The sequence below is a fragment of the Bipolaris maydis genome (genome assembly GCF_028858645.1).
Source record: "Bipolaris maydis strain C4 unplaced genomic scaffold PSV08scaffold_3, whole genome shotgun sequence".
NCBI classification, from domain to species: domain Eukaryota; kingdom Fungi; phylum Ascomycota; class Dothideomycetes; order Pleosporales; family Pleosporaceae; genus Bipolaris; species Bipolaris maydis.
Window position 1 is genome coordinate 2,091,619 of NW_027093859.1, and position 20,503 is coordinate 2,112,121.

General features: G+C 51.9%; 4 protein-coding genes across 4 annotated transcripts; 3 read left to right on the top strand and 1 right to left on the bottom strand.

Annotated features, from left to right (window-relative positions):
- Positions 1-542: 542 nt before the first annotated feature.
- Positions 543-1,273, bottom strand: PSV08DRAFT_31034 (uncharacterized protein; the record flags this gene model as incomplete). The annotated part of the gene is made up of 4 exons (XM_014222111.2): positions 543-841; positions 892-985; positions 1,040-1,057; positions 1,112-1,273. Coding segments are annotated over 4 exons (363 nt in total), but the record flags the coding sequence as incomplete, so codon positions are not given.
- Positions 1,274-2,158: 885 nt separating this feature from the next.
- On the top strand, positions 2,159-3,716 carry PSV08DRAFT_386520 (protein-tyrosine phosphatase-like protein; the record flags this gene model as incomplete). Its single annotated transcript, XM_014222112.2, has 1 exon — positions 2,159-3,716. The coding sequence occupies one exon, from the start codon at positions 2,159-2,161 to the stop codon at positions 3,533-3,535; it is 1,377 nt and encodes a 458-aa protein (XP_014077587.1). The 3' UTR covers positions 3,536-3,716.
- A 10,965-nt stretch (positions 3,717-14,681) lies between these two features.
- Positions 14,682-16,032, top strand: PSV08DRAFT_31076 (uncharacterized protein). Its single transcript, XM_014222115.2, has 3 exons — positions 14,682-14,945; positions 14,996-15,093; positions 15,149-16,032. The coding sequence occupies exons 1-3, from the start codon at positions 14,850-14,852 to the stop codon at positions 15,864-15,866; spliced, it is 912 nt and encodes a 303-aa protein (XP_014077590.1). The 5' UTR covers positions 14,682-14,849; the 3' UTR covers positions 15,867-16,032.
- A 914-nt stretch (positions 16,033-16,946) lies between these two features.
- PSV08DRAFT_369197 (galactose mutarotase-like domain-containing protein) lies at positions 16,947-18,007 on the top strand (the record flags this gene model as incomplete). The annotated part of the gene is made up of 2 exons (XM_014222116.1): positions 16,947-17,443; positions 17,506-18,007. 2 exons carry the CDS (start codon positions 16,947-16,949, stop codon positions 18,005-18,007), a joined length of 999 nt encoding a protein of 332 aa, XP_014077591.1.
- Between the last annotated feature and the right edge of the window lie 2,496 nt (positions 18,008-20,503).

Genomic DNA, 20,503 nt, shown 5'->3' on the forward strand with positions numbered 1-20,503 from the left:
CGGTGGGTTTGTGTGTATTGCAAACTTGAAAGCGCAGTGATATTAAAGCAAAAAAAGATGTCAAGATATCCATGACGTAACGATGCTTTCAGATACAGGTATGTCACGGCTCCACAATCACGTAATCAAGTCACTACTTGGATAGATGTGTGTGGATATAGTAGGAGAAAAACACTCAGCACTGCTCTATTTAAATGTTTGCGCTAATCACAGTATGCATTGCATATATAGTAATGAGACATGGACCTCAGCTGCAATCAATACCTGGCATAGTTGATACATGTAAACGGCCAAGGCCAAAAAGCGTATTTGGACGTCATACCATGGACGGTGCCTGTGCGAACCGGGTATTTTCATGCTTAGGTGCCAGACTACAATACTTCTAACTCCAGTACAATCGGCATCTGTCTTCACCGGTCCAAAAATAACGTAATGCTCTTGTTTTCCTATGTGAGCAGGATAAGAAGCGAATCGAGTTTTTTTGTAGCAAAGGTCTAGGGATCAACACTATGTCTTTCCACGTTGCTAGATCATTGATGGCGACATCTTGCGACCCCGCTCTTCGAAGTGCTTTACTAGACCGGATGGCATGAGAGGCATTGATGTCTCTGCATATACCAGCATTTGGTTGGTTGGCTGCAGATTGTCTGACAGATTGCCGGTCGGTTAGCAGCGTGGCTTAGCCTGACAGCTGTCACATGTCTGACAAACTAGAGGGGGTGGCGGAAAGCGACCGGAATTCGGAACAGTCTTCACTTGGGCGGGCGTTTCTGCCAAGTGAGCTCACGAAACTGATTCTTTACTTCGTCTTTGAAATGGTCAAAGGACGAGGGGCCCGTCCCTGAAGCGCAGTCAGTGGGTGGCTTTCTTGTGCTGACGAGGGCGGCATACTGCCGCCGCCATTCTTTTGCTCAAAGTCTGGCAGCCTGTTGATCTTGCGATATGCCTTTTGCACGGCTCGGTTGAAGGTGGGCGATCGAATCAGCTGTGACAAGTCAGTCATCCGGACAGTTTGGGGTCAAAGGGGACATGGACGCACACGTGCGACCGCCCAGGCCTGCACCAAGGGGTTAGTTTGATCTCTTGGGCTCCTTTGCGGCTCTGCACGTACCTCGAAGAGAGCAAACCAGGGGCCCATGGGCGAGTCAGCAGTGCATTCACAGTTTGATGACTGGCGATGCGATACGATGGTAGGGCTGCGCAGATGATGGGGTTGGGATGAAAGGAGGGATGGCGGCGGTGGGTGGGCGAGGAGTAGGAAGATTGGGTGGGGGGCAACTCGGGGTGTTGGTCGAGGAATAGCGGGCAGCCATGTGCGTACTTAGTACATCCAACGCGACCAGCGACCGCGCCTGGCGTGTTTGCAGGGGGGAAGGAGGGGCCCTCAGGCGGGAGCCTGCTTTTTCTTGTTGCTGCGTTGTCATTCCATCTCCCAGTCCGACTATCTTGGCCTTGCGCGTTCGCATTCATATTGTCTATTCCCCCCTCGACGGCGGGACATTTGCCATTAATACACAGCCGTTTCCCATTTGCCCATCTGCCTGCCCGCCCATCTGCCTGCCCGCCCGCCCTTCTCGAAGGCCACGCGACAACGCTACGGCCTGCCTGCGATCCGCCAGCTGCTCCCCGACTGCTCGGCCGCCTGCAGCCCCTCCATTGTCCGGAGGGTCGCTGAAGCCGGTCTTTGGGAGACGGGCTGCCTCTTGCTCTGGCCTGGTCCATGGTAGGCTCGCTGACGCGGCACTGCCACTGAGAGTGTGACTGCGACTGCCATCAAGGACCACGAGGACGAGAAAAGACACAGACAAGAGACGCGCAGACGGGGACTGCGACAGAGCAGCGCAGCAAATGCATCGTGGCGAAGCCTCGTTTTGCCCGCTGCCTCCACTTGCAACATCGCATCCCCCCTATCGCTAATTTCGAGACACGGCAAAGCGCCCTGAGGCCCATTGTCCCGGCCTTTGACGCGCCACAGCCGGCACCCGCCCGCTGTTCCGCCACTTGGTGTACACACATACATAGTACTCTGCTCTCCCCCCCGCCAACCGCCTCCAACCCGCCCGCATACACGGACGCGGATCTCTTCAAGCTGCATAAACTTCGCGCCCTCCGGCGCAAGGCAAAGCTCAAGGGCGTCCTCATCAGGACCGACCCAGCCATGGCCAGCCCCGACGACCCCGTCTCGCCCACGGCCTCGTCCAAGCGCTCGCGCAGCAAAGACAGTCTCCGCTCCCTCACCACCTCGTCGCTCACCACGCCCGCTGCCAGTACCCCCGCCGCCAGCACCCACAGCATCGCCAACCCCCTCTCTGCCCCAGGCACGCCTACGCTAGCCGAAAATGCGGGCATCCCATATCCCGCTTTCCTCGGCTCTGCTAGAGACGTCAATGCCAAGTGGAACCGCCTCGAAACCGCCCAGAACGACCGCCTTCGCGATACCTCACATCCGCCCGATTCAGAGGAGCCGCCCAGATGGGCACGCTGTGGCGGCGAGGAGTACGCCTTCCGCAACCGCTACGCCAACGTCGACCCATACCAGTCCAACAGAGTCCATCTCGCCGTCCCCGAGGGCCACTTTGACTACATCAACGCCTCGCCCATAGACCTTGTGACGACCAAGTCCCAAACGCCCCTCAAGTACATCGCAACACAGGGACCCAAGGCCGAGACATGGTCGCACATTTGGCGCATGATCTGGAAAGAGAATGATTCGCCTGCGGTCATCGTCATGCTTACCCAGACGTTTGAGGCCTACCGGGAAAAGTGCTACCCTTACTACCCCCAGTCACTCACGAACCCTGACCTGCGTGTCAACGAGCATGACGAATTCCAAGACGGTCTCATCCACAATCTTCACCTGGCCTCATACACCATTGATGATGAGGCGCGCACTCAAGTCCGGGAGATTGACATGACGACTGATGATGAATCCGAGTCGAAGAAGGTCTGGCATCTGCTCTTTGCCGGATGGCCAGACTTCTCCGTGCCAGAAGGAGACGACCGCTCCGCTATGCTGAAATTAGTCGAGATTTCCCGTCTGAAGAACTCTGATAATGCTACCAACCCGCGGATTGTGCATTGTAGTGCAGGCATTGGTCGCAGCGGAACTTTTATCGCCCTCGACTGGCTAACGCAGGAGCTCCAAGAAGGTTCACTAGACGACGTACCCGAGACCGAGGACCCTGTTGTCAAGATAGTCGAGATGCTCAGGGACCAGCGCGCCGGTATGGTGCAGTCCAAGGTGCAATTTCAGTTCATCTACGATGTCCTTCGCGAACAATGGCGAGAGAGGTGGATTACCCAGAACCCTGCTCAGGCAAGCCAATTAGGCCTTGTTGGTACCGGCAACACGCCCGATGGTGAGCCCGCACTGAAGCGCCAAAAGTCGGTGCACTATGGCGAAGACGAACAGACCCCACCATCCGCATCTTCGCCTTTGAGCAGTAGTGGTGCATCCGACTCGCCGGATGCTCGCGCCCAACTCGAAGCTGAGCTCCAGGACGCAGACATGGAGTATGAAAAGGGCAAGACCTAGTCGATTTTGCAGCTTTTGAGGGAATCACGCCTTGGGCGTGAGAACAATGCAAAGAAGACGGTGTCGTGGTCCCTGCTCCCTCCTAGAGTGTACACATACACAACCTTCAACGGCGGTAGTGCGCCGCCTCTTGTTGTTGCCCCTGCTCATCTACCTCCAATTACCACTACTCGAAGCCCTGTGCTTGAGCAAGTAGAGGCACAGGACCAAGTTGAGGAGCAACAAGACGGGGGAGCAGACGTCGAAGCACAGAGGGATTCCCCTCCTCCCTTTCCTTCTCTCGCTCTTCAAAGTCAATTGTCTTCCCTGGTACGCTCGTCCGCTTCACCTTCCCCTTACGATACAATACGTTTTTCAGGCCATGTTGTCCTACACGCGGTTTTTGCTTGTGTTTGCATCGTTGGTTTCATGTTCGTTTATTGGAACGAGCCTGATAGACTTTAATGCTTTCTTTTTTTTTGTTTTCTCAGTCTCTGTTTTTGCTTTGAAGATGCATAGCCTTGCGGATAGATACCCCTTGGGATGGGTTTGGGTGTCTTTGGGTAGTTAGTAGAGCGACAGGCATGGGAAAGAACCGAAGCAAACAAAGACCAGGCGGCGCTAATTGTGTGTATTTGATAACTCTAGACTTTGCTAGTTCGTTCTTTCCTCTCGTACCCTTGTCCCTGTTCTCTTTTTGCGTTGATCACAGTCCGTCCATGGTGCTTGTCTTGGGGTTCTATATTTCAAACCTTAATCATACATAACAAAGGTAAGACGCGTCACAAACACGTATCCCCTGCGTTCCCCTCGTTTGATTGCGCGTTTTTTGTTACAGCAAGGCAGCAAGTACGGCGTAATAATAGTTAGCCTGTCGCGACCATATGCACCTTGGAAACTTTCGTGTCGGTATTATTACCGGTTTGTATTTCCCCCTTGCCCTGGTCTCCGCTGATGCATCGGGGGTTCGTTCATTAGCGGTTGTCGTCTGGCAGATCGAGAGCATATCGGACTCGCTTCAGGGATTCCGTCGATCCGCAATCCAGGGTGACTTCCCGTCGTTTGTGATTTGCTCACCTTTGGACTTGCTTACTTACCCCCCCAGTTCAAGTCTTGCCCTTTATTTTTCGTGTCCCCAAACTTGGGTAGCTTACTTACCTACCTACAGGGTGTCGATAAGGACGGACCAAAACGGAGGAACGGAGAGTCGCTCACCCTCCGGTCCATCAACGAGTGAACGAGACTAATGAAGACAAAGATGGAGTACACTTTCACCTACCCCAGATTCTAAACCCCATTTAGTTCAACTTTTTTGTTTTGGCAAACTATTCCGTTATCCAACCAACATATACATAGTATACACACACTTACGCCCCCTCTCTCTCTATCTCTCTGCTTTATCGCCTTTCTCCTTGCAAGCTCAGGCCAGTTATTCCCCGTGCAAACATACTTACTCATGTACACATTGACCATGCCCGTCCCTAAATTTATATTACCATTACCCCCCCATCAACACCCGTAATCCCTCCCATGCCCCTCGTAATTTTTCCCCCAAACCACAACCCTCCACCCTCTGAACCGAGTCAAACCCCCGAAAAAACAAAAGTCATTTCCCAAAAAGAAACCCCTCACATACAACGTAGGCCTAGTTGAAAAAAAAAAACGAGGCCCATGACTTGTGTGTGTTCTCCCAGCCGGCGTTATATTACCGATACCACACACCCACACCTGCTTCCCCCCCCCTAACCCCGTCTCATGGATTATTAAAACGAAAACGAGTGTTACAGCCGGGGGTAGAGGCTGGGACAGGGGGGGGGGGGGCGTTACTTAAAAAATGATACCGGTGTTAGACCGCGATTAGTCCGGTAAAAACGCGCGCGCGCGCGCGAAAGAGAGAGAGAGAGAGCTGGTATGTGCGTTGCTTCTTCAAGCAAAGGACAGTGCCTTCCGCCTCGCCTCAGGCCAAAAAAAGGGCGGTTACTTATTGCTGACAACGGAGAGAGAGAGGGGGGGAAACGCGTAGCGTGTGCATGACTCGGGGGGCATGGGTGCAGGGCCGTTTTGAGAATGTGGGAGGGGGATGTGGGTGGTTGGTATGCGGAAAGTGATAAAGGGAATGGGAGAGGGGGCGGCGGCGGCTTGTGCGCTTGAGATGGAGGGTGAGTAAGGAGGGAAGGGGATAGGTGGTAGTGTGTATTTTATTTTTTTTCCTCATTTTACTGAACTTTGGGTGCATGTGTGTGCGTGTGTATACGGTGTATACGGTGTATACGGACGGGGTTTATCGGTATTTATTTTTTTTCTTTCAAGGGAGAGAAAGGGAAAAGGTGAGGGGGGGCATGTGTGTGCAGGGTTTCCCAAACCCAACTAAAACCTCTTAGATGTGAAGTTGCGCAAGTAAGGGTTCGTATTCATGGTACACGTTTGTTGTTTGTTGGCTGCCCTTTTTTGTTGGGAAAATGACGGTTTTCGGCAGTTCAACTATTCTAACTTGCGTAGATTTTTTTGTCCGTTGCGTGAGGAGGAGGGGGGGAAAAAGACGCAAGGCGAATGGATAGCGAAACGGTGTGTTTTACATTACGCAGTGTGCACATGTGTGGAGTGCGCTGCGCGTTCGTACTTACAGATGTGGTGTGATGTCTACATACCGTCCTGTGTTACGAATGTGCTGACCACGAGGTGTGTAAGGCGCCGAGGTTAAAGGGCAGGGTAGGGGTCTGTTCTTGCATCCGAGAGACTAAAGGAGCGGTGGAGGTGCGAGATCATGTTTAGAGAGCTGTGTGAAGAGATGGTCTACCTAGTTACTAGTAGTTACTAGCTGCAGGCAGGTTCCGTTAGACCGGGTGCTAGTAGTGGTGCATGTGTTTTGGTGCGGAAGGGGGGAGGGGTATGTTCGTATGAGGTTTTTCTACATACGTAATGCTTACTATTTCGTTTTCCCCCCGCAAATTGTGAACGGTATTGACGAGGTGGAGAGGGTTTGGGGGGATGGCGGGAGTTCAGCCTTGTTGTTCCTCTCCGCAATCCGTTGTTTTCGTGCGTACACTACTTACTCCAAGTTCTCGGCGCCATGGGGTGGAAATCGAGATGCTGGATTCTTTTCGTACGGCATACAAAACATTTTCTTTACAAGTACAGTACTTCTCTCATTTCTCTCATTCCTTTCGTCGAATACAATTTAAACACTTGTCACACAGTCATTCATCAACTAACCATTTCATCATCTCCCAGTCAACCCTCTCGCACCCCAACCACACTCCTCCCCTCCCCTCCTCGCTAATCTCTGAACCGGGGCCAGAGAGGCACAACCAGGGCCTTCTCTCTTAGATCCCTCTGGATGCTCGTGCGTGCGTTGCGATCCGAGACTGGGATCTGGGGTGGAAGGCATGAAGAGCCTGGGGGGGGGGGGGGGGGGAGGCGGGGGAGATGAGGCGTGAAAATGGCAATGTCAGCTTACACATGCGTACATATCGTATTGTTCCCTTTGATATAGGGTATGTATTCTTTTCGGTCTTGGTCATCACGGCTCTTTGTACATCCGTTGCGGGGCGGTGCGTTGCAGGGCTGACAAGGACGTTTTATTGTGTTATTTTTTTGGGGGAAAACAAGAAGGTTGGTTGATTGAGAGTTTGGGGGAGAAGGAGGTCACGATAGTTTGGTAAGTTTGGGTATAAGGGATGCTTACAAAGGCTCTTGGTTCTTTCCCTTTTGATTTGGACATGGTTGTTTGTATTTCTGGGTATCCAATCGTCCCGCACTACGTACATGGAGTTTTCTTGCAAATTCGATCTTTATGCTGCTTACCTGGCTTCAATTTCCCCATTATGCAAATCACAAGGTTATGGATATTGTGCCAGACGCGAAATAAGGCTGATCTACCCCCGATTAACCGATTTCGATCCATGTAGATTGTAAAGTGATGAGCATGTCTGTGTTGTCTAGTCTAGCTGCGACGCTGCAAATTTGGCCCTGTATCGACGATCTTACTGCATATGCCCGAGACGGCAAATGCCTCGAGCGTGTACACGACATCATCTTTTCGGACCACTCCCCTTTTCTTTACCTTGTTTGCCTCCCAAGTTCGAAATACGCCTGACATGCCACGAGCCAAGTCATGGGCTTACAAAGCTGTGTACACAGATAGACTCCCACAAGTCACATGACATGTCATAGACTGAGGCAAGTACACACAAAGTACGCATGAACGCAAATCAATAACTACTTTTCACTCTTTTGTTTACTATTCGCTTCATCTAACAAGACGTGATTCGGCGCAATTTTACCCGAGGATTTGGCATTCGGGAATGCGATACAATCAGAACTTTGGCATTATTTTAAGTAGAAGTGCGAAGAAAAGTCCGAGTTACAGATAGCATGTCAGCAGATAGATAGTGGTATGGGGTGATTCGGATAATTCCGCCTCGCGTGACTGAGGTAGAAAAGCATGAATGGTGCGAGCGAGGCTTGGACTAAAGAAAAAAAGGTTCTGGTATAGTGGTCGTATATCCGAGTGCTGCAATCGGGCCTGAATTTCGGCAATAAGAGAGACGAGAGGGATTTCGCGAAATGCCTTACTAAGCCATATTATTCCCGCAAAATGCAAAAGCTCTGTGCTACACACAAGGCATGTGAGTGTAAGAAAGACGACTTGTGACACCAACTATGGTGAAAGCAGCGCATCACAACAGGCCCACATCCGACGTAATACTATTTTCCCATTGCTGTACTGAAGAGTTAACACGTTGACGGGCCGATTATCAGGGTCCGAGCACGTGGATCTAGTAGAGCAGACTAGAAACGTCAGTGGGTCTCAAATCGAGCAGCACGGCAGTTGAGTAATTGGCAGTGTTAATTTCCTGGTGCAATGCAGCCGACATCATTGACCTGCGTCTGAGCGAGGTTCCTGGTACGCAAAAACGTCTTTGCATTGTCAGACCAGTGTCATTGCCACGGGCGTTTGTTTCAAGGGTCGCGGGTTTGTGATTTGGCGCGGCTAAGTAATCCGGTGTGAGCTGCGAGTTGATGATCGCCGCTGGGTGTTCTAAAGACGATGAACATGGGCCTTGCCCAATAGAGTAAGTACAGCCTTGCAATGATGCCCCAAAGCTACAAAACGGGCCTCGCGATCGAGGCCATTTTGGACGAGTATTGAGCGCACGCTGACGTTGCTGACTGTACTAGGGCCGCGGAGGGTGGGGTGTGAGCAGAACGCATCGTGTGCATGTGCAAATCTTCGCCTTGCGCCTTGGGTGGACGCATCACATGAAAAACATGTGTTAGGAGCAGCTGGGTTTGCGACTTGGGTTGCCCTGTTGAGGCAGTGCTACAGGTTCGGAGCTGCCTAGCGCATATTTGCGGTGAATGTCGTGACCGAGCGTGCACACTGTCTATCCTGCAGTCAGCGACACTCCGAGGCTGTACCGCTATACTGGAGCGAGCAACGCGGCCTTATACTTTTCGTATTGTGGCCATTTCGATATAATCGTCAGTCTGGCCGGCCTCGGGTGCTGCACTAAGGCTACATTTCGCATCGTACTATCCGCTTCAGAGAGCCCTTCCTCCCACTAAAACGGAGGTACGTCGCATCTTCTCAACCCAGTATTGCATGCAATACAAGCATCGAGGCATGGGGGCCATGTGTTAAGAGATCGTGTTTGTGATATCGACTTGCTGTGTTGGGATGCGGATCTGCGATTGCTGGCAGGGTACATTTAGGGAAGCGACTCGAGACATGCCAAAGCTTATGGCAGCTTTCGCAGGGTTTGCAAAAAACCTCGAGTAGTGCCTAGCGCACAACCACGCCGGTCAGTCTGCGCAGCGTTTCGGGCTTAGGATTGTTGACATCAAGCCACTGGGTAGTATCTCAGGCATGCGGGTTGGCGGTAGGTTCGATCGTGTGTTATCTGCCAGAGTCGGGTGAACCTCCCTGCGAGGCCAAAGGCCATGTGTAGGAACTAATAGCAGGAGCGCTGAACAGAAGGGTTGATCATGCTTGGGTAGAAATGGCAATGTGCGATGATTTGAACGAGCCTGATGTGAACACTACGTTTTGACTAGACCTACTGAGGCAGCCTTTAAGATTAGACAGAAGAAAATGAGCGATCGATGTGCTTGAGAGCGAAAGAAAAAAATGGGCATCCGAACGCACAGGGAAAAGCGGGATACGTAGTACTGGTAAAAATATTTGGTCCGTGCCCGCCCCATCTCGGACGAGTGTCCAAGTATCGGACCCCGAACAAAGAGGAGGCCGGACTATTGTATCGTACAAAAAAACCGAAAACTCCGTACTTGGAAGGCGACCTCGGCGACAAATCCAGTTTTTTAGGTGCTGAGTGGATTCCTGATGATTCATGCCCTCTGGTTGGTTGCTTGCAAGGAGGGTTGGAAACAAGGCACGTTTGGTACTATTGAGTTGTTTGTTTGAGTATCACAAACGGTGTTGCGATAGACGGCAGATGATGACAGGTACGAGCGGCGGTGTGCTACGTACTAGTTAACCCAACGCATTGCCATGTCGTGGCCGATGTTGCACGATTGCCAAAGCGGATCATGATGAAAAGGCGCATTCTAGAAGTCTAGACCATCTCTTCAACAGCAGGCAGGGGTCCTGTTCGTGTGTCTGCAATGGAACCGGTATGTTGGCGCTCGGAGCTGGGGTTCGCCATCCGCAAGTGATGTGCTGCAACACGGGAGGATCATGATCAGCACCAAGTCCTTCACGGTCGAGTCACGGATACGACCATGGTCATGACCTGAAATATGCGTTTGATAGTGTACGAGAGCAACGCATATTGCAATGGCTGGGTGTCAACAGAAGCAGATGCACCGGTGGGAAAAGGTGTTATTTTACGGGTGCCTTGATCATTATCCGAAGTTTACTTACTGAGCAAGCAGTAATCCGAGCCAATGGATCCTTCATGTTGGTGCTTGAGCTTTGTCGTCGGCAGTTGAGAACAAAATTGTTTTCGCACTGGATCGATGTGTCAGACTCACGATGGCTCCACCTTGAAGTCATGATCCGTTACTGATCTTCTGGTGAGGATTTTGATTAGACGCTGCGAATAGTGTTGCCACTGTGCACTAGGACGCGGTCTGACGTGGGTGGGTGCGGGCACAATGCATAACTAGCTGTCGAAGCTTTTTCAGCCTTACAAATTAGGGTGGGTCCCTGCGGAACCTGCTCCATGGGCTTGACTCATTGCATTTCCCGTCCACGCCTCAATTGAGTGCAGGTTCCTTGCGAAGGTTTGTGTGGTCTGATGACATGCCTGCTTAGAATACGCAAGGTTTCAATCTCCCGAGCTTTAGGAAAAACAAACAGCCTCGAGCTAGCCGGCTTTATAATGTACTATGCGCAAATACTTGCTATGGTTGACATCATTTCATGTCTATACGCCTCCAGTAAGTGCACAGGTGGCAGCCAAGGAATCCATGGGGATGGAAACGGACCAAAAAGTCTAGACTTCGACTCAGGATGAGCAAGCCAAGGCTGAATCCGTCTGTGTTCGAAAGTATATGCTTTAGTGGATGGATCAACTGAGCGACAAGTTCTTGGCCGGAAGGCTGAGTGTCCGGTGCCGAGCAACACAAGTGCAAATGCCGCCAAATGTTGTCAGCAGCGGAGAGTGCAACTTGGACCTATGATGACAAGACTTGGCACCAACCGGCTCTTTTGATAGTGCCATATTCTTACACGTAGCCTTGGGGCTTAGAATATCAAGAGGACCGGGCCGTGGGCGTTCGTTGCCTTGACAGACGGCAACGGTCGAGTGCGTAACCCGTCGCTCGACTGGTAGTAGCCTTGGGCAAGTAGACAGCTCAAACGTCTCCAGCTGTTACCTATGCTCCCCGTGCTTTTCGAGACCCATATTTTGTGGGCCGTACATTGTAAGGCGTGCGACAATGGTAGCAGATTGTTTTAGTACTACTACACAGGCAGCGATCTGACCCAGAAATCAAGAGAAAGAGATATTGCCTCGGTGCCAAGCCTTGAGCGAGGTAGTAAGTAGTGTACAGATGGCTCGGCGATTGTCGCATGTACCACATGTGTTGTATTTACTTGAATCGACTGGCTGCCCGTTTCTGCTCGTAGTCGAGCTCGGTAGGCCCGTACGTGCTTCAGTGTGCCGCCTTACTAAGGCCGTTCAAGGCGGCTCGTGGGTTATATGACCTGTAATAATAGGCCCACGAGTTGCTCAAAACAGCCTGACTGCAGGAAGAAAAGAGAAACTTAAACATGCATCTCTAATATGCAGGCTGATAGTATCCATAGACGAAGGCGCTTGGCAAGACTTTAGCTCGAAGTTTGCTAGGTAATCATAGAGGGCGGGACCAGTGCAAAGTGCACAGGATGAGTAAGGCCGTTGGAGAGGGCTTGGTAAGAAGTGACTATAGGCACCTAATGAGAGGATCTGCTTGGTACCCCTGTTGCGACCGGGCTGAGTAAAGCCGCAAGGTTAGGCCGTAGTAAGCGAGAGCGGGTGTCGATCCTGAGACTGCGTGCGGAGAGTCTTGCTGAGGCAATCAGAAGGGGGGCACAAGACTGATCTAGTTCTTGGACATGAGAAGCCAAGGCTTTTTGCGCACATGGCTAGGACGACAGGTATCGAAGCGGTATGTACGCCATGGCAGCAGGGGAGAATTTTGGGCTAAGTATGAATCGGAGAGACAAGACCGTCCGTCCCTTGTCCGATGTAACAAGGGAGACCGTGGGGTAATTGCCAACAAAACGTCGCACATTGGAGCATGGCAGCCAAGCAACCCTTGGACAATGACACAGCAGGCGGTTGAGAAAAGGCATTATTCAAGTTTGTAGTGGTAGATAGTGAACGTAGATTGGCTGGTTGTCTTGTCTTGGCTTGGTACAAGCGACAACCTGTCGAGGAGCATGCATTTAATCGCCGTTTACTGTCTCCGACGTGAATCGAGATGATGTCGGCGACTGTGCACCAGGACGGGCTGTACTGTATTTTTTGATATCAACCTGCATTCAAGGACCCTTGCGTTGAAAAAGCCTATTGCACACGGACGGGAGATGGGTCTGACAGGATCGCTGCTAGCAGCCCCGCATTCGTCGGTCTGTGAGCGGAGCAGGACCATGTATTTACGAGACAAGAGACAAGTGGCCGAATGCCAGGGCGGGAATGGAGACAAGCCCTGGCAATCTTGGTCGGCGTGCACTGGCGTTTAGTTGCATGTCAGCGGGCGGTGCAGCGGCTACAACATGGAACATGACGAGGGAGCGAGTAAGTAGATGGTGTTAGAGGGCGGTGATGAGGTGGTGGTGGTAACAGTAGTGGTAGTGATGCTTATGATTATGCAGATGCTGAGTGTGAGTATGGATGCGTGTGAGTGGCATGATGCACATGCACAAACGGTGGCCCTGAGCCTAGGTGGATGGCTGACATGGCTTTTGTATGCGCTCAGACTAGACTTGTTTGAAACAAAGAGCAGAAGCAGAAGCAGAGGCAAAAGGAGGAGAAGAAGACAAGAAGAAGAAGAAGGCGGGCTATCCAGCCAAACAGGCGGTGTTGATGAGGCTTTGGCATGGACGGCTAACTGAGTATTGAAACAGGGGGGTGCGTCGTATAGCCGTCGCATAAGGCCCGTCAAATCTTGCCTCAGCTCAAAGTCATGTTCTCAGCCACGCTGCCTGACGACGCCTGGCGTGTGCCGTCAACCTGCCAATCTCCCTCAGCAGCATGGGGAAGTTGGCTGACTGGCCAGCGAGAATAGCGCGTATGGGAATGTACTTACGTATGTATGTGTACAGACGAGCCAATAAACAGGATTAGGGCCTAGACGCCTGGCTGTGGCTCGTGGGAGGTGTACGTGGCTTCGATGGTGCTGTGGCTGAGGCATTTTCTGAGGGACGTAGCTAGGACAATACTTAATACGACCAAGTAAGTGGGTATGTCTGATGAAACACTGGACGAAGCGCAGGCTGGCCGCGACGCGTAGGTATGTGATAAAATCACAACAAACGGCAAAGGAGAGCAGAGCAGGTGCAGTCGGACGAGACAATTTGTGGCTAGAGGGCAACCAAAAGAGACACAGGCGGGTGTCAGCATGTGTCGCGACAATGCAGGTCGCTGATTGTGGCTGCGCTTACATTGGCAGCCAGCAATGGGCGGTTTGAAGCCATCGGTCACATTGCAGCGCCGTCGAGCACCTGGCTGGCTCGCGGTGCGATGTAGCGTATGTGGGCAGGTAAGTAAGTGAGTGTGTGTGTAGGAAGTATGTGGTAGACGGACATGTCGTCCTGGTCCGCCTCCCCCTTGGTGACTCGGGCTCAAGAGACGGAATCGGGATTGTGCCAACGTCCGAGGGAGCGAGCACGCTTTCATCAGAGGCTGATCATCTGGCTGTCAAATCAGTCAAGCAGACCTGCCTCTCTAGTTCGGCCGAGGCTTTGGTACGTTGGGGCCCCGTCGAGGCCAAAAAACGTTATCAGCGATGCGGCCATGATGATGACAGACAGGCGTGCCCACACACGCACACATACTCGATGGGCAACACACAAATGGACACATCATGGCCTCGCAGCACTCTCGAGTCCTGATGATGGCCTCGCCCATGTGTCTCACACCCCCCCTGGCCAGCATCGCCAATTTGCGGGGGGGAGAGGAGCCACAGGCGGCTCTTGTCCGTCTGATTTTGGTCGTGGAAGTCGTGTTGCCGGCAGCCGAGCGCTGCGATCTCGAGAGCTGGTCGAGTTTGGCTAGGCCCGCGTATTCGCCGAACAAAACGTCACCTGTTCTCCCTGGCGGACGAGCAACGACGCGGGCGGGCTGTCTCCTATTGCAGTCGTCGTGGGCTACTGTGCGTTCACGGTCCGCGCGTTGGCCGACTCCGCGCCTTCGCTTTGTCACTCCTCCGGCCAGCGAAGCCCAGTCGTTGCGAGCTTGGTGGCCTGCACCCAGCCCAGCCCAGCCATGCACCCTTGCACGCCGACTAATGTGCCTCAACGTGCGTGCGCCCATTGATGATGTGTAAAGAGACAGGGGTCCCTCTAGCTGCCCAGGGCCGGCCCATCTCATAATTACAGTTTCATTACTGGGTTTTTGCACCTCATGGTTATCGCCGAACGTCCGCCTGAACGCAACTATCCTCTGACGTGAATAGATATAATGCTTTCCTACCCACGCTGCCCTTTGCTCTTATTTAGGGCCTTGGTTTCCGCTCCCACCTGGACTTTTTTCCTTTGCTCACCAACATCCAATCAGCTAGTTTGTACCGTCTGGCATAGACATACATACGTACATACATACATACACATACATATACACAAGAGTCTTGGTCACCACCTGCAGCCCACCACCCTTCTTCGTCCCACATGTCGCCCCAGAGATCAGACTCAATGGAGGCCCAAGATAACATCCGAAAGCGAGTATGCAAGGCGTGCGATCGCTGCCGTCTAAAAAAATCAAAGGCATGTTCCCCTCCAGACGTGCGTCGCAATCATCCACCTAACAGGACTAGTGCGATGGAGCGAGCCCTTGCAGTCGCTGCAAAGCCGACAACGCAATCTGCGTCTTTGGCGAGCGAAAGAAGTCTCAGGACAAAGTATATCCCAAGGGGTCCGTTGCTGCTCTCATGTCGTTGATTTAAGCACAAAGGCTAACTGAAGTGTAGTTACGTCGAGATGCTCGAGCAGCAGCAAAGCCAACTAGTTGCTGGTCTACGCGAACTTTATAGCCGCCTACAGCGAGGCGAAAGCTGGCCAGGCCAACCGCTGCAAGAAACAGCAGCCGGCCATCCCCTCACCCACGACATTTTGGAACGCCTGGATCTTCTACATGCCCCCAGCGACAGCAGCACCCACTACGAAGGATTCGAGGAAGACTGCAATCGCATGCAGCAAAGACTAATCGAAGGAGGCGCTCCATACGCCCAGAGGCGGACTTCAGTCAGCTCAGAATCCGACCACGGCCACGCTTCGTCAAACTCGTCATACAACGGCACCCCCACAACAAGGTCCTTTGCCTACGAAAGCCCCTTTGCCCGAAACAACGCACCGCCAACCCCACCCATGAACAGCCCGTTCCCCCGACAGTCGCAGGTAGTTTCGCCAGTCAAGCAAGAGCCGGTAATGGCCTCGCCACCGTTCATGGGCAGTGGTGTCATGGACCCCTCTGCACTGTCGCGAGCACCCTGGATGAACGACTCGATGATGCTGGATGACACGGTCGACTTCAAGCCCATGTATGGATTCGACAGCTTCCCCGCCTACGACCAAAACATGATGATAGAGAGCGTCGCCATAAGCCCAAACGACCCAATGATGCCCGACTGGAATCCACACAATGAGTTGGATTTCAGCAGCTTCATCCAGAACTCCGTTGGCGCATAGCCATTGGTCCGGACATAACTCCACTGCTCTCGTTCCATCTCCTTGTTTAGCGTTCAAGCGTTCTGGGATACCTCCTGTTTCTTTACGGCGTTTGGGTTTGCTCATAGCTGTCGGCGTCCAATATGTCGGCGTATAATGATCTGCCGGGACATTTACTCGTTTAATGTACACTCTGGTCAAAGTCTCACCTGTTTCACGACGACGTGAACCGCTGTGCCGGGCACAGCTGCATGCCTCCGCGGCGGATTGGCAACTGTTCCCTGACAATGGGCGCAACAAAGGGCGCCTTTGCGAGTACACTGTGGTTTACCTGTATATGATATTGTAAATATTAAAACTCGCTATCTGTTCTTTTTTTCAAACCCTTATGACATTGCATGTTGGGAAATTGAGTGTGCGCGCGCTTGAAATGTCGATTACTAATGATGTGTGTGGCGGATAGAATGAGCAACTGCGCATGTGTACATACATACATACATACACATGAATCTAGTACCCATTATTAATAATCCGCTCACACTGTCCAGACATTGACGCGAAGAAATCGTCCGAACTGTTACACTGCATTCCACCCGGCACATCATGTAAACGGTCTACAGCAGCGGATTTCAGCCATGCTCCGCGTGGTAACCAGCGGCAGAAAGGAACGTCAACGGCTGCTCCACATGCTCATTAGGCTAATCAATCAACACATAAGTACGTATCCAACTACGGTCCGCAATGCGTCCATTTTCTGTCGCAATCATACGCACGATTCAAGCAAACTATTGAATCAGTCTGGTCGCCTGCTCCCACGCCCCAGGACCCCCTAAACGTATACGCGCGCCCAGACGCCCAGCTAAGGTGAGTGAGTGGTGGTGGCGGTGGTTCCGCAGCAGCCCCGCGCCTGGACAGTTTACCCCTCATCTCACCACACCAAATGTCGCAACAATAGGAGAGAGAAAGTTTACTGGGACCGTGGTGCCCTTCAACCACTCTCCCAATCCGCAGCTAACCATGCAATCCTAGGCCACCCGCTTGCCCTGCCACTACCTGCCCTTTGCCCAACAGAGCCCAGCCACACCCATTGCCCGTTGCGCCATGTCTTCAAAGGCCTTCACCTTCTTGCCCCTGGGCGCCATCATCCAAAAGTTCCATGTCAATGGGAAGAACATTGTCCAGGGCTTTCCCTCAGCTGAACTGTATAAGCAATACAACGCCCCCTTTTTCGGCGAGACGATTGGCCGCATCGCCAACCGCGTGTCCAAGGCGAAGATCAATGACCTAAACGGGAAATCGTACCAACTCCCCCTCAACGATGGCCCAAATTCCCTCCACGGCGGCCACATGGGCTGGGGAAAGCGCGAGTTTGAAGGCCCTACCACGGTGGATCGTAATGGCAAAGAGGCCACCCTGTTCAAGTACCTAAGCAAAGACGGCGAGGAGGGCTACCCTGGCACCGTGCAAGTAAGCGTGTGGTACGTCCAAGAAAAGGAGCAAGTAGATGGTGTTCAGCAAGAGGTCTTGCATATTGAGTATGAAGCTGAACTCGTCGGTGATGAGGTCGAGGAAACTGCTATCAACATGACCAACCACAGGTAAGTGTTCGCCAAGTGCTGCACCCTAGGTTACGATACTAAAGAAAAAAAAATGTTCACAGCTACTTCAACCTGACAGAAGGCCCTTCCATCGCCGGCACAGAAGTCACTCTCATCACAAACAAGTATCAAGTCGTTGACGACGGAGGCATACCCACAGGACCTATCGAAGAGTACCCTGGTCTCAGCCCCCAAAAGACTTTCACTCTCGGCGAAAAGGAACCCGATATTGACGACTGCTTTGTTTTCAACACCGACCCTAGCAGTGTACCCATTGACACGCGCTCCTTAGCTCTACAGAAGCTTGCCTCCTTCTACCACCTGGAGAGCAAGATCCATCTCGAAGTCCACTCAACCGAGCCAGCATTCCAGTTCTACACTGGAAAGTACATTGACGTGCCTGCGGTTGGTGATCTGCCCGCCCGCCGCGCCCGTTCTGGTTTCTGCGTTGAACCCAGCCGATACGTAAACGCTATCAATGTCCCCGAGTACAAGCCTATGATGGTGCTCAAAAAAGGCCAGAAGTACGGCACTAAGATTGTATACCGCAGTTGGCATGCCTGAAGTGTGATGCGTTGTACGTAGTCTTCATGTTCATTTGGATCGCAGCTCAATTGGAGTGAGAAAAAAAACAGCGATTCAGCAATCAAATGCAAAAGAGAAAAGCAATCTTCAACTACAACCCCGTATCTTACAGTATGCATAGTGCTCGAACAATTTCCTTCGCCTGTTACTCTACGAACATAATTGTCTCGCTTCGTCACCATTGGACCATTATTCCAATATTCTTCCACGTCTTTCAAGCATTGGCGTCCCTAAGTGCATCCCCTCGGTCCAATGCCATTCTCTATCCAAGCTGCTAGGTCAAACTGGAGACATAGATCAACTTATGCGATTGCGATCGTCAATTGGCATTCACTGAGTGCAGGGGTGAAGGTCTGTGCACCACACAGTCTCAGTATTTGATACACTGCACGACGTCACACCCAGCATAGTTCACATTTGCCAAGTTTGTGGTCAGAGGCCAGGTTCTTGCTTCCGCTCCCCACACTATTCTTAACTCTACCGGAAAGCCAATTCAGACCTCATGCGTCTGTGGTGAATGGGACCCAGCTATCCACAGTGACATGTTTACTTCATGGACTGAAGAACAAAGTATCCTTTTAAACGTTACAGACACCTATTCTACATCGATACCGACAAAAAGGAAAGGTCTACTGTGTAAACCTTGTTTCCAGCACCGCACCTTGACAAGTCCATTTTGGCACATTAGCCAGTGGTCTAGGCAGACTTGTTGACGCGGCCTTGGGAAAACATGCTCTTCACCACGTCTCGGGCTGTGCACGAAACATATGGAAACACATAACCACGCGAGTAATTTACGGCTTTGCTGATGCTGAGATACGTGGCTACTGACGTCAAGTGTCTGGTGTCGACCCTTGCGACATACTCTGGAGTTGTCTCCGTTGCGACGCCGTCGTCCTGGTTCCCTGTAGCGCAACACCTCTTAAACCCGTTCCTAGCTCACGTCTACTGTATCAAATGCACGTGTTATATTAGTAGCCATGCGCACAAGTCCTTGGTACGCAGGCACATAGTCGCTGTGGAGCTTTACCCTATCAACAGTTTCTTGAACGACGTCATTACCAAGCACGGACCTGGCCATCAACTGTTGGCGGGTCTGTGGAAAGAACATCCATCACATCGTTTGAATTGTCATCAAGCCAGAAAGAAGCACAAGCGCAGTTCCTACAAGCACCGAAATCATCGAGTGCTGTGTTTGGTTGGAGAGGGGGCTAGGCCGCTCAGGAAAGTGTTGCCCTACAACTTCCCCTCCCCCGCTGCGCATCACCCTTCGGTACCAAGAAGTTGGAATACCTTGTACGGTATATCCTAGTCTCCTGTCGACCGGCTCTTGCATGAGCACGCCCAGCATATCCCATACACGCACCCCTTCCCTGTCGCCAAATACAACCAAGAAAAACTTCATTACCTCCTTTGCTGTTTTCGGAAACCCCTTGGTCAGGCCATCACATGCCCAAGCACATCGCTCGCATGTGCACACAATCACCGAATCGCGTGCCTGAATATGGAATTAATACTCGTAATGCCCACTTTCAGGTTAACACTACCGAACGGAAGCCAGACAGCGGCACCTAGCCTTGGGCTCTTCAGGCTTCCTCAGCCCAATCGCGGCAGATTCTTTTTTCCATTTCGGATTTACTGTGTAACGCCAACTCGTGTTAATGGGTCCATTAGGCTCCGTCGCTAGCCAAGAACAATGTAGAAGAAAAGCAAAGCCACGCGAACTAAGGAACGGTAACCAGGAGGGCAACTCGGTACGCATCATTCAGGCTGTAGCTTGCCGACTCAGTACCGGGCCTGTTAGATCTCTTTTTTTTTGATTGCGGGAGAACACTTGACAAGTCTTGATTTCTTGGTGGTCATTTCCAACCCGACGTTTGAACCACGACAACCCTGATGGTCTGATCTCAGCAGTAGCGCACGTAGATGGACACTCCCCCCGATCCAATTGTATCGAACCCTTCTACCAAGGCCACCAACATTGCTACTTGTATCTTCCGATCCCGATTATCACTTAATTTTCATATGCCCCTCGGCCTTATACTCTCAGATCATGCCGAGATCGCCAGGGTGGAACTAAACCACCAAACTGCAGCACAAACAAGGCTAGCAGAAAAGGAAGCAAAGCAAAGCAAAGAGAGAGAAAAAAAACCTGGAAAAGTTCGATCCCCACACCCGTAGTGCAAACTCTTCAAGGCCAGAAAAACCAAAAATGGTTCGCCAGCCGCATCAAGAACGCAAAGCAAAGAAGGAAAAAAAATACACTAAACCAGCCCAAACCTCCCTAGTCCCACCACCAACGCTGCAAATTCCTCTTTTTCCAAGCGCCGCACCTCAGCTCGAAAACCAACACCACGCAGCGAAAACCTGTTTGGCACAAAAACACTGCCGTCTATTCCTCAACCTACTTTTTGTTTCAGTTAAAAAAATAAAATGCATAGCACACCCTTGCTTTGAACGATACACAAGAGGGCC